This window comes from Osmerus mordax, chromosome 20 (assembly GCF_038355195.1).
Source record: "Osmerus mordax isolate fOsmMor3 chromosome 20, fOsmMor3.pri, whole genome shotgun sequence".
NCBI lineage: Eukaryota > Metazoa > Chordata > Actinopteri > Osmeriformes > Osmeridae > Osmerus > Osmerus mordax.
Window position 1 is genome coordinate 7,436,439 of NC_090069.1, and position 13,529 is coordinate 7,449,967.

General features: G+C 42.6%; 1 protein-coding gene across 1 annotated transcript; it reads left to right on the plus strand.

Moving 5' to 3' along the window:
* The first annotated feature begins 998 nt into the window (after positions 1 to 998).
* macir (macrophage immunometabolism regulator) lies at positions 999 to 13,119 on the plus strand. Its single transcript, XM_067258428.1, has 2 exons — positions 999 to 1,061; positions 11,022 to 13,119. Exon 2 carries the CDS (start codon positions 11,029 to 11,031, stop codon positions 11,686 to 11,688), a length of 660 nt encoding a protein of 219 aa, XP_067114529.1. The 5' UTR covers positions 999 to 1,061; positions 11,022 to 11,028; the 3' UTR covers positions 11,689 to 13,119.
* Positions 13,120 to 13,529: the final 410 nt, after the last annotated feature.

Genomic DNA, 13,529 nt, shown 5'->3' on the forward strand with positions numbered 1-13,529 from the left:
ACAGATGATCTAGGCCTAGTACAGCGCCATAAAACCTGAATCAATTACCTACATATAAAAAAATCTGAACAAACAAGTGTCCCTACCAAAGCTGAGACCAAACCTACGCCCTAATATAAATACTATTAATAAATGAGCAAAACTTGCCGCTCGTGATGCTAATTTGAATGGAACTGCAGTTGTGCTAGCTGTCGTCTCTGCATCCGCAGCAAACGCATCAGCAGACTGCTCGGTGTCAGACTCCGGACAATTAACATCCGATTCTCCGATCGGATTTTCCAGAAATTACTTTTGGGGGTGCTATCGGGGTGCTTTGGTCTTTCTTGCGGGTGCTGAAGCACCTGCTAGCCCCTCACGCAGCCCATGGATGTGTGTGTTTGGGTTGCCAACTGTCACTATGAAATACGGGACAAAAGGTGGCCTGCCGCCGCAGTGCGGGTATAGTTTTGTGTGAATATATTGTTATAAGCCATTTGTCTAATGATACCTAATTGGCGCATTTATTTTACGTGTAGGCCTACTGATACGCGAGAGGGTGAGCTGAGATTCGATGACATGTGTCGGTGATCATTCTGAAGTGTCGTGATCAGAGCGGTTACTGTTGTATCAGTCAGTGGTTAGATCATCGTAGCAATCAATAAATGGGACAAGGGCGGTCACGTATGGGACAAATTAATCAGGCAAAATATAAGGGACGTCGTGGCTAATACGGGACTATTTGCAACCCTAGGGTGTGCCTATACGAAGCGTAAGCATTGGGCAAGAATGCACCAATTATATATCAAATACTGGAGGTAACTGAATAATGAAATGCAGCAAACGGTGATCTTTTGGGAGCAGGGATTTTACTGAATCCCTTTGTAACGTTTTCAGTAACCAAAATAAAAAGGCCTCACACATTTTACCTAAAAATTGTGCACTTGTATTGGGTCAGGCCCAGATTACCTCATGTCACGTGACAATTGTCGGAAGCGGAGTTGCATTTTTCGAGAGCCTACACCATCGACAGATTTGGTTAGGACGAGAGGCGTGAACATCAGTTGGCTCGCGCTGTTAAACAGGTTGGTTTTTCTTATGTTTTCCTTTACCATGGGTGTTATACATAATTGTCAAAGGTAAATGCTATTTGTGCATACAGCATTGTTTAGAATGTCCTTTTAAAACGTGATACATCAGATCTGATTGCAGTTTAATATGGAAGCTAATGGTGGACTGACGGACCCTGCACTCCACCCAGAGCAAATCCATATACCAGTGTAGCAAAACACTAATCTGAAATGCCTCACAATATATTAAAGGGTCATTTTCATAATCACATAATTCAAAACGAGACGTGTAGCCTAGCGTTTTTGCATAAATATTTTGTGGTGGGCTCAACTGAAATCCCTCCAGTCAGAATACACAGGATAAAACCGGCCTATAAACGTTTTGTGCCGAGAACCACCCTTTAAAAATAGTCTGTATCGTTGTGCAACACCAAATACTAAGCCCACAATTTTTTAACTTGATTCGTAATAAAGTAAGCTAGCCTACTACCCATTTTTCGTGCTAGTACAATATTGCGCGTGCGTTTGTGTCGAGAAACGAAAGGACAGGTGTGTGAAGCGGGAGGATCGACTGCTGCTTTCTTGTTTGATGACCATCAGCAGACTAAATCTGTTGAGAACTGTTCAACTACTCAACAGAATGTAGTCGACACGAATAGCTTAGAATTAAATTGAGATCATAGGCACTATTAAAACTATTTATTAATTCTAGATGTAGGATCAGGGGCATAGACTTAATTATTTGTAAGGCTGCAATTATGGCTAGCTATAGCCTACCAAGCTGACACAGTTACGTTGCCGCAACGTCATTCGATGACCAAACATTCGTGCAACGTGCGAAGTGAAAGACACCAGTCCGTAACCGCGACGTCCTGGCTATGGAGGACTAAAAGTGCCAAAATGAATGAAATAAATACACCATTAAATAATGATTTAAATGTGATATTAATTAAAATAGGAATTCAATAAATGTGTTATTAAATGAATTCATTAAAATACCAATAAATTTTATGTAAAATACATATAATGATTTCACTATTGAATTAAGTATTTCATGGTCCTGTAACACTGTGTGGCCAATATTCAAATGCAATACATTTACAAAACGCTAAACAGCGCCCCCAGTTGATTTCATTTTCATGTCACAACGTGTTGCAGTGCTTCATGAATTATTTTATCTGTCAAACTCGCCCATCAAAGTCAGTGGGTGGGGCTAACACGAATCTAGTCTGATCCATTGCGTTGGTCTGAAGTAGGGTGCCTGGATAGAGACGATGGGGATCTTCATGAACTTTCTAGGGAGTTGGTGAGAGACAGTTTAGACTTAACTGAGGATGTGGAAGCAGGACTTGCTCACCCACAGCATGTAGCGAGTAAAGCAGAGGAACTTATTGACGCTCTTGGAGTTATTTACGCACTTTGCAATGCTCCAAGAACTTCAATAAGTTCCTCTGCTTTACTCGCTACATGCTGTGGGTGAGCAGGTCCTGCTTCCACATCCTCACTTTGATGGGTGAGTTTGACAGATAAAATAATTCATGAAGCACTGCAACACATTGTGACATAAAAATGAAGATGCAATCAACTGGGGGCGCTGTTTAGCGTTTTGTAAATGTAAATGTATTTCATTTAAATATTGTCCACACAGTGTTACAGGACCATGAAATACTTAACTAAATAGTGAAATAATTATATATGTATTTTACATAAAATGAATTGGTATTTTGATGAATTCATGACACATTTAATAACAAATTTATGTATTTAATTCCTATTTTATTTAATTAATTACACATTTAAGTAATTATTTAATGGTGTATTTATTTCATTCATTTTGGCACTTTTAGTCCTCCATACCTGGCAGCGTGATTTTTGTGACGATAGGTGCGACATGGACTGCGGCTGCATGAAACGACCGGCGAGAGTAGCCGCTTGCAGTCGGGGAGGAGTTAAAAACGGCTCTGTGAAATCAGACATTCCAGCTTCTCGTGGTTTGCTGCGTTGACGTCAGTCATGGCCGATCAAGCGCTGTTTGCTCACTTTACTTTATTTATAATTAAACTTAGTCTTTCTGTTAGTGAAGAGGCCTTCAGTTGTCAGATTATTCTGACAACTGAAGGTGTCAGAATAATTACAAAACACGCGTCAAAGTTGTCGTGTGTGAGTCTGGCCAATCATGAAATAGCTGTGTCGTCATTAGAACCCGTGCAGTTGCTCTTGAGAAAATGCGCTCGGCTACACAGCCGGCAGTTCTCGAATCGATCTCACGGTACTTTGATGGCTACGTCACAGTGCCCTAGCCTCGGCGCTGTCTCAAGTCGGACAAAAAGTCTAACCAGAATTCACTGTTTCCAGTCAGCCGCCTGCAGCCGGCTGCAGCGCTCCTAGCAACGTAATTTTGTGACGTTGCCAGTCTGTAACCGCAACCTCCTAGCAACGTAATTTTGTGACGTTGCTAGTCCGTAACTGGGACGTTAATTAAGTGACCTATATTTATCAATTCTACTGCTTATATTGGGGCACTTCATATGCAGACCTAATTTTCCCAAAATGATACTTGTTCTTGTATAATAGGCTACATGGTAGCCAACTTTAGGAGGACTGATGTGTAGCCTAACTCAAGCTAATCATAAACGAGGCAGCATTTCTCTGTAACATTCAGTCATTTTATTTCAAAGTGCCAAACAGTGAATTAAAATCTTTAGGGTTGCCATGGCTCATACAATTATTGTCACTGTTATAAACGGTCATTCATTACTTTACCATCATTTCCCAGGGACACAGTGCTAGGCCGTGTGACGGTGGTAGGATAATCTGTCCAACAATGGGATGTTGCAGTCACTGGTTGTGGTTGTGGCAGAGGAGGAAAGGTAGTCTCTATGCACAGTTTAAGATAAGTGACATTGTAATGAAATTATGGCATTTATACTAGTACAGTCTTGGTGACATACAAAAAAGTATCTAACCTTTAATGTGGAGTCACACGGCTCCAGAAAATGAGTTTCTGGGTCAGTGTGCTCCTATTCCATGCCGCAGTCCAGGGTGTCTTTGAAGAACTTCCTTGGATGCGACGAATTTGCAGAATTTGCAGTGCATGCAACTGTAAAGGAGCAAAAAGCAAACCAATTAGTTGAACAATTCGAGCTAAGCTTGCCTCTATTGCCTTTTGCAATTAGCTAGCTAGATAATTATATTAAAGGAGTCATTGATTGCAAAACCGATTTTCCCTTGTCATAGTTGAATAACGACAGTTCAGTTTCCTATGCAAATCTCAAAATAAAAAAATGTAGCTGTAAAACGGTAGGTTTTGAAAAGCGCCTTTTTTGGCTCCAAAATTTACATCCAGACCAGCCCACTCACTGGTGTTCTTGCCCAGTCCGAGGTAGCGTAGATCTCCGATACTAGTTTAGCTGCGCGCTGCTCTGTGTAGGCTACTTCTAAGGAATTAAAAAGAAGAAGGTTCTGAAGTTTAACAAAGATATTGAAAATGGACCACAGTCGTAAATGCTGTGTTCCAGGCTGTACAGGGAATGCTAACACTTATCATAGTCTTCCCAAGGAGCCAAACATTCGACAGGCATGGCTGCTGTTTGTCTATGAGAAGATCCCGGCAAAGTTCGACACTCAATTATTCATTTGCTCTAAACATTTCAACCAAGACAGTTTTGACAACCTTGGACAATTTCAAGCCGGATTTGCTCTGAAGCTGTTGCTGAAAAAAGGTGCTGTTCCGACCATATGCTCATCACCACAGCAACCTGTAAGCAGGGTTTTAAATTAACACCCGCCAAATGCGGGTTAAAATTCTTTTTGGCGGGTGTTAAAAAAAACTCACTAGCCAGTTTGGCCGGTGATACATGAGGCATTACATGAATGATACATAAGTCTCTGTTCTCCGCATGGTTCTCGGTCATTTGTCCCCCTTGCAGTACTTCCTAAGTTTCCCATGACCACTGTGCCGTAATGCTATGTGATAACGTTTTATACGCCCATTGGCTGCGCGCAGTTTGAAGTGAAACCAGCGCGAGAAACAGTGGAAACGAACGGAGCGTCCACCAGAAAACACAAGGAAGAAGTAAAACGAAGCATAGAGGATCATTGGAAGTAATACGGGCTAGCTAGAGTAGTAAAGTAAAGTAAAAAGTTAACTTAATGTGGCGGTGGTTAGGACAAACTTCTGGGAGCGAGAAGAGGAACGAGGCAGGGGATGAGGATATTGATAGCACTAGAGAAACTGGTCGTGAATGGCTTGTGTTTGACAATGAAAATGTTGTCATGTTTTGTAAGGATTGCCGCATGTAGTCTACACGAAAGAAAAATGATGTTGCTTACTGACACAGTCTTCTGTAATGTATAGTAGGTCGGTTTAATTAATGCCTGCTTAGGACAAAAACGTTCCTGTAAATGCATGGGCAGGAGTCAATCTCATGATCGCGACAATGTTAATAAAATGATCAGATGATGATCAGTGAAACTCATAATTGGGTGTGCTTTGCCTTCGGCAAGGGCACAACCTTTGTTCTCTCACATATATATTATTATTATTTTTATTTTTTTAATTTATTTTTGCCCCCCTAAAACTCAGTCAATATTTGGCCTACATAGACAACCTAGGTGTCAAAAGTTTCGTCTTGGTAGCGATTGAGTTGCTTCTATTGGAATTTACGTTCCGTTGCATGGTTTAGGCTCAAGTTAAGTTTTTGTGGCGAAAAGTGAAGCTAACGGTGGCTAATTTGGCTAGCCACAGTCACTGCCGTTACTTACGTCACTAACGTCACGAAAACACGCGTGACTACTTTTGGCAGAACATTCGTTTCGCATCTGTTAACTTGGGGGATAGCTAGGCTAACTATAGCTTTACTGCAAGGCATCTGCAGAAACGCCACAAGCAGGGTGATAACTATTTACTCATTTTACTTTGTGATGTGACACAATTGTGATGTGTAATGTACAATATAAGCTATATATCTACTATCGGAAACGGTAGTCTACTATTTCACTGAAGTATTAGCATCATGACATTAGCCTGTGTTGCCCGGGCAACACATACTACAGTGGTCTATGATGTATCTGTTTTCAATCGTTAAAATAAACATTCCTCACATATACATTTTCGTTGTAGGATTTATTCGGACATTAGTAAACGATTTGTTGGTGAAATTACCATGGTAATTTACTGTGGTTTCAAACCACCCTACACCCTGTGTGGAGTCTGTTGGCTGAGCGGTGAGGGAATCGGGCTAGTAATCCGAAGGTTGCCAGTTCGATTCCCGGTCATGCAAACTGACGTTGTGTCCTTGGGCAAGGCACTTCACCCTACTTGCTTCGGGGGGAATGTCCCTGTACTTACTGTAAGTCGCTCTGGATAAGAGCGACTGCTAAATGACTAAATGTAATGTAAATGTAAACCAGTGTAGGTAGCTCACTGCAACGCTGTAGCTTACGCGAGACACACTACAAAAACATCTACAGTACACAGCTGTTTAGGAAGTCAAACGGCGACAGAACATGTTCAGCACTCCCCTTACTTAAATCAAAAGTCTATCTAACTACTAACCTGAACTTCATTGCCACAGCCTAAACGTTGTCAATCTGTTCATGAAAATAATTTCAGCCTAAACCGTACAACGGAACGTTAAATCCAATTCAACCAACGCAATCGCTACCAAGACGAACACAGCAGTAGTCTAGTACTGTACCGTAGTAGTACAATTTACCGGGGCAGCTTCTCCACACAGGGCTATATCGCATTTTGCGTTGTTACTGACAATGATCGCTACCAGTGAGCTTTTTATGAATGAGCGATTTTCCACTAAATAAATGTCAAGCTTATTTACGTTTTGGGGGGCATATTTTAAGTTAGCAGATGGTACTGTTTGAATCGCGATTCCATCTTCTACTGCCGGGTAACGTCGTAGAATAATCTTCAAAGGCGGTTCTTTATTAATGAATGAATGCAATGAGTAGGCTAAATGCCTGAAAATATCATGAGAAGGGAAAAACGTAAAATGACGTTTAAGTCATAGAGATGAGGTCCATTTTTACACCGGTCTGCCAAATTTATTCGTTTTGATTCAACGATGAGGCTGCCTCTTGCAGGGGAAATGAGAAGACATCTATTTCATTCTACACTTCACTCGTATTTTCAGTTGTAAATGAGCAGCAAAAAAAATGCTTTTAACCCTCGTGCTGCCTTCGTGTCACATGACCCAAAGGTTCATAACGAACCATCGTTGTGTTTACCCAATTTTACCCAATACAAAAACAAATAAAAATAATTTTCTTTTAACCATTCCAATGTGGGGGGTCTGAGACAGCCCGACAGTTAAAAGAAAATGCTTCACTTTGTTTTTGTATGAGGTAAATTTGTCGCAATACGAAGGTGGGTCACAATGACTGATGGGTCAGAATGACCCGAAGATAACACAAGGGTTAAATCTATGTAATCTTTATAGTTAATAAGTATGCATTTTTATATAAAATATACAGACATATCAGTTGTAAAAATGTCATTCAAAAACGGACCCCTGTGCAACCGACGCAAGCAAGCACACCCTACAATTTCCCCAGAAATTGTACCCTCTATAGTTTATATTGATACCGTTTTTGATACAGTTAATCAGGCACAGAGCCAGACGTTGTAAACATTCTGAGCTTTGTCCCAACCTAGGACGTATGGGTTTGATGTGACGCAAGATAGGCACTTTTACACTTAATGCGAAAATTGTTGGCCATTATTTGAGCGCAAAATAGTTTTTTGAGCTTTATGTAAAATAAACAGACGTTTTTCAATTGGTAAAACCTTGTCTTGCGATGCCATCACTCCGGCCCTGCTCCCATCCATCCTCCCTGACGCATATCGTTACGGTAGGCCCGCCCGTCCCAGCTATCGGTAGCCGATCTGAGATATCTTTTTGGAAAAGACGCGCTATGGACCCAACCAACTCTATTTGTGAGGGGAGAACTCCCTCACATGGTACAACCCATGCAGAGGCTGAGGTGTCAGAATGCGGAACGTGTGTAGCCTACTTTAAGAGAAGATAGACTAACGTGACAAATGTAAAAAAATTAAAATCCTCGACCGGCCCAAAAGTGAAGCGGCCCACCGGGAACTCTCCCGATTACCCACCCCGGCCCTGTGTTTAGCTATCTTGCAAATCCTGAGGATAGCCTACCGAAGTTGAATTAGCCAATGTCGTTAGCGATGCTAGCTAATGTTTGTTTGCTAGCTGTATATACAATTTCACTGGGTCTTGCAGCTGTTTGAGTTACTGCAATTATTTTGAAATGGATGGATGGATACTTTATTAATCCCAAGGGAAATCCAGTAGCTTATACACATACATAAATCACATATACATACACATAGAAGAAAAACATATTCACACAGAGTGTTTCCAGATACAGGAAAGGGTCTGACCCTATTGTACAGAGTGCATGATTTTGACAGTGTCAGTGTCCAGGAGGAAAGTGATCTTGTGCTGCTGGTGTGGATAGTGTGTGTGTGTTTGAAAAGTGCAAAGAGCAAAGTGATAGTGCAGAATATGTAAGTGGTCTGTGCCTGGGGCTGAGATGAGATGAGCAGGGGAGGGCAGACTGAGGTAGATTCATGCAGACTGAGGTAGACTCATGCAGAGAAGTCCATCTCCCTCCCCTTCTGTGTGGCATTAAAAAGCTGAATGGCCCTGGGGACAAAGGACTTCCTCAGCCTGTCCGATCAGCATGACAGTGACAGGAGTCTGCCATTGAATGTGCTCCTGTCTGTTGAGAGTACTGTGTAGTGGGTGGTGGTCATTGTCCAAGATGGTCAGCAACCCACTCAGGGTCCTCTCCGCCACTGTAGTGAGGCAGTCCAATTCAGTGCCGACAACACCTCCCGCCTTCCTCACTAGCCTGTCCAGTCGCCCTGCATCCTTCTTCTTTATGCTGCCTCCCCAACACACCACAGCATAAAAAAGGATGCTGGCAACAACAGACTGGTAGAACATGCGCAGGAGTTTGTTGCATACATTAAAGGACCTCAGCCTCCTCAGGAAGTAGAGTCGGCTCTGCCCCTTTTTGTAGATTGCATCGATGTTGGCTGACCAGACCAGTTTATTGTCCAAATGAACACCTAAGTATTTGTAGGTGTTGACCACCTCCACACCCCATTGATGGAGACTGGTAGCAGAGGAGTCCACCACCATCTCCTTGGTCTTAGTGGCGTTCAGCTGCAGGTGGTTATTCTTACACCACTGCACAAAGTTATCCACCAGGCTCCTGTACTCACCCTCCTGTCCATCCCTGATACATCCCACAATAGCAGAGTCGTCAGAGAACTTCTGGATGTGGCATGACTCTGTGTTGTAGGTGAAGTCAGATGTGTACAGGGTGAACAGGACTGGTGAGAGCACAGTCCCCTGTGGAGCACCAGTGCTGCACAACACATTCTGAGAGACACAGTCCTTCAGTCTGACGAACTGTGGTCTCTCCGTCAGGTAGTCAGTGATCCAGGATACCAGGTGGACGTTCACACCCATCTGCAAGAGCTTGTCACTCAGTCTGAGGGGCTGGATGGTGTTAAAGGCACTAGAGAAATAAAAAAACATGATTCTCACAGCACCTTTCCCCTTGTCCAGACAAGAGTGTGCCCTGTGCATTAGGTAGACGATGGCATCTTCCACGCCCACCTTCTACTGGTAGGCAAACTGCAGCGGGTCGAGTGCATGGCGTACCTTGGGTCTGAGGATGTGCAGTAGCAGTCTTTCCATGGTCTTTGAAATTAAGGCAACTGGCCTGAAGTCATTAAGCACAAGTGTAGCTTCTTTGGAACGGGGATGAGGCAGGATGTCTTCCACAATGCAGGGACATTCCCCAGTTGGAGGCTCATGTTGAAGATATGCTGCAGAGGCTCACCCAGTTCCACCGCGCATGCCCTGAGAAGTCTTGGACAGACTCCATCAGGGCCGGCTGCTTTACTGGGGCGCAGTCTCCTCAGCTCACCTGTGACCTGAACCGCCGTGATGGTAGGGGGAAGGCTCTGTGTGGTTGCCTGGGGGAGGTGTGCAGCAGCTGTGGAGAATGCCAGAGGGCTGGAAGCTGGAGGGAGTGGGGCCACATTGGCTGTGGTCAGAGCAGGGGGGAGGGGTGGATCATGGGGTTGTGCTCCACCCCATGTTATGTTCTACTAGCCATTTGGCTACTTTAGCAAGTCACTGTATTTCCAAGCCCTGATAGGTAACTGAGACGACACAATAAATAATTCCTCTTTCAATTCCTCTTTCAATAAGCCACCGTTCGCAGTGTTGAGCATTAAATTAGCATAATTAGCATAATTTAATGCTGCAAAGATCTGGGGACGAAACCACTTTTTTGTTCTAAAACCAGGCCATACGCCACTTCAAAATATAAGCCGTACAACCACAAGAAAACTGTAAAATCGGGGGTACAAGCCGCGGTTTTATTTCCGATTTGTGCCAAATTTACCAAGGACATCCTGTGTTATTGGGCATAATAGGTTACTTAAGCTTTAATAAACATAAGTGATGGTTTCATAGCAAAGGAGCTAAGACAGAAGGTGATTGTAATAAATGTCTGTAATGACTATAAATAAGTGCAATTATTTTCACTGCTTCAGCACACTGTTTTCATATGAAATTATTTGTTAATTATTTTGTTCAATTTTGACTTTTTGTAAGAGTGTAAAATCATGATCTGTTATAAGGTTGTTCATTGGAAAAGAGACAAGCTTACTGTTACTATAGTTATCATCATGTACATTCAATCCTATTATATTTGATTCAAATGTATTGTCATTGTGCACAGTACAAGGAGAGAGACAATGAAATGCAGTTAGCATCTAACCAGAAGAGCGAATAGTAATAGATTATAAACAGGTATAAAATACGAACAATGTGAAAGTGAAACAGTGCAGCCTACAAAAGGTTAACTCTTTAATGATACAGGGTTGGTTTTTTGTTTTTGTTCTCTCTCCAGTCAGGTAATGTCTCTAAAGATGGAAATGGATGTCAGTGGAGTTTCCAGGGCGCCCATCTCTGTTCTACCTGCTGCTGAGGTCAAGGCCTCCCTGAAGCCTGAACTAGCGGACAAACCTCGATGTGCTAGCACCCCCTGCTCCCCGATCAAAAGTACTGTTTCAGGATACCAGATTCTCCACATGGACTCTAACTACCTGGTGGGCTTTACCACAGGTGAGGAGCTGCTCAAATTGGCCCACAAGTGGTCTTCAGCAACCAATGCCACCACACCCACAGAGAAACCTCCAGTACCAGAAGCCTTGCCCGTCACCAGCTCAGTTCCCAAGCCCATGGATCTTGGCATCCACCGGATGTCTCGCAAAGCCAAAATGCGGTACTACCAGCCCTATGACATCCCTGCCGCCAACGGACGAAGACGGAGGCGCATGCCCAGCTCAGGTGACCCCTATCTCAGGTCCCTGTCGAATGGCGAGCCAGGGAGAGCCCTGCACGGCCCCTTGCCCCTCTGCCTGCTCAAAGGGAAAAGGTCCCAGTCCAAGTCGCTGGACTACCTCAACCTGGACAAAATGAGTGTCAAGGAACCGGCAGACACAGAGGTGCTGCAGTATCAGCTTCAGCACCTGACACTGCGAGGGGAGCGCATGTTTACCAGAAACAAGACATGAAGCAACATAGCTGGGCCTGCCACCCAATTACCCACCCCAATATGGGATATGGGTGCTATTTTGGGCTGTTTCTCCCTGTTTAGATTATAGGTGATCCTTTAAGAAGACTCTTGTGAGGCCAATTGATCTTGTTATATTGTCAAGCAAATGTGACAAGGCTTTCGGGATCCAAGCTATTGTATACATACATAACAAAATCTGAACTAATATTAAGTTTGTTCTGACACTGTAAAAGGTTGTTTAGAAACAAAATGTGAAGTTTGTCAGGATTAGCAATAACTGGTAATCTTATTTATTGACGAGATTGTGTGTTTGTATGTACTGAATGTTGGTGTGAATGTTCAAGTGCTTGAGTGCATCCCTTTTTTTAACTGCTTACCGATGTTACCACGGCCTCTATTGCAGAAAGAACAACCTCTCTTTTTGCATTTTGTTGCACTGTTAGACATCTGAACATGTTACTGACACACATACCTACTGTAAATACAGTACATGTTTAGCCCACAATCTTCACATCCATTAACCACCATTAGCTCTAGTAATAACGGTAAACTATTGTTTATCAGATCCACAAACTGCATTGCTCTTTTTGCTCATGATTGGTATGAGGGAAATGTGGGCTTTATGTAAACCACTGACTGTTACACAATGAAAAGGTTATTTAAAAGAGTCCTTTTTAAGAGGATTTGTGGGGAACATCTTTGGAGTGCCTGTGGTAAGATTAGCATTTTATGCATCCAGTTAACCCCTCTCTTCCATGTTTGTGGCTTGAAAATAAGAGGGAATAAAGTTTAGTTAGGTGTTTTGAGATTTAATTCATAAATGTTACAGTTACATGCCCCACTTATTCAGTATTTTCATTACTATTAAAAGGATTTAGGTTAAATGTGGAGTCTTGGTAAGATGACGTCATATAAAGCCATGTGGCCTGCTTGCTTGTAAACACCGGCTCATTTCCGATGTAGAACTGCTATTATTGTCTCTCCTCAATTTAGACTTGTACTCACCACCCTTAACCCCTCTGTGGGACACACCCACATTCTTCTTATATTAGAACTGTATTTTTCTTTTTGGGATAAGAAGTTGTCACACTGTTTGATATTTGTCATTGTGCTGGGTCTACCTTAAATGGTGAATTTGTAAGGACACAATTTGGTTTTACCACTTCATGATGGCACCTAACTATCGAAACCAAAGCATGGTATTATGGGTGTCCTGGGAAAACTTGATCACACTTTTGTAATTCGGAGTGCATTGGACACATGACAATCATATTCAGACTTAACTCCTTACTTGAAGTGTCCATGACAATGTCATCAAAACATTTTTGTTTCTTATATACTAATGTAATAATTGGACCAATACGCTGTTCCTATTGGTCCAGAAGACGTTCTCAAAAGTTAATAATACCGTTTATATACCTCCCGAATGTTCGCAGAGGTAAATAAACGGTTTTATGGACCTAGCAACAAGCGGTTGCCTTTGAGATGTAGCCATTGACCTTAACAACGTAGCATCTGTTCGGCAACAAAGTAGCCTAAGTTGCCAAAAAAAAACTAAAACAACCAAATATGGTTTCTGCACAGGTCCGCAAACGCCCCGCAATCGCTTCGCGTTTAAAAAAAGTATCTGAAGCAGACAGAAGACGAATTGATGTTGTTGATATGTTGCCTTGGAGGTGTAGCGACGTCACCAGTGCAAGTGCAGCTGATTGCTCTGACAACATGGCGTCTGCTCCAGATTCGACCTGTTTGATTTGTGATCTTCCCACGTATATATACGTAGTATATAAGAAACCAAATGTTTACTCCTCGACAGGTCAGCAAATGCTTTGTCGCCTC

Coding starts and splice junctions, on each gene's coding strand:
- macir (XM_067258428.1), top strand. CDS start 11,029: ATGTCTCTAAAGATGGAAATGGATGTCAGTGGAGTTTCCAGGGCGCCC.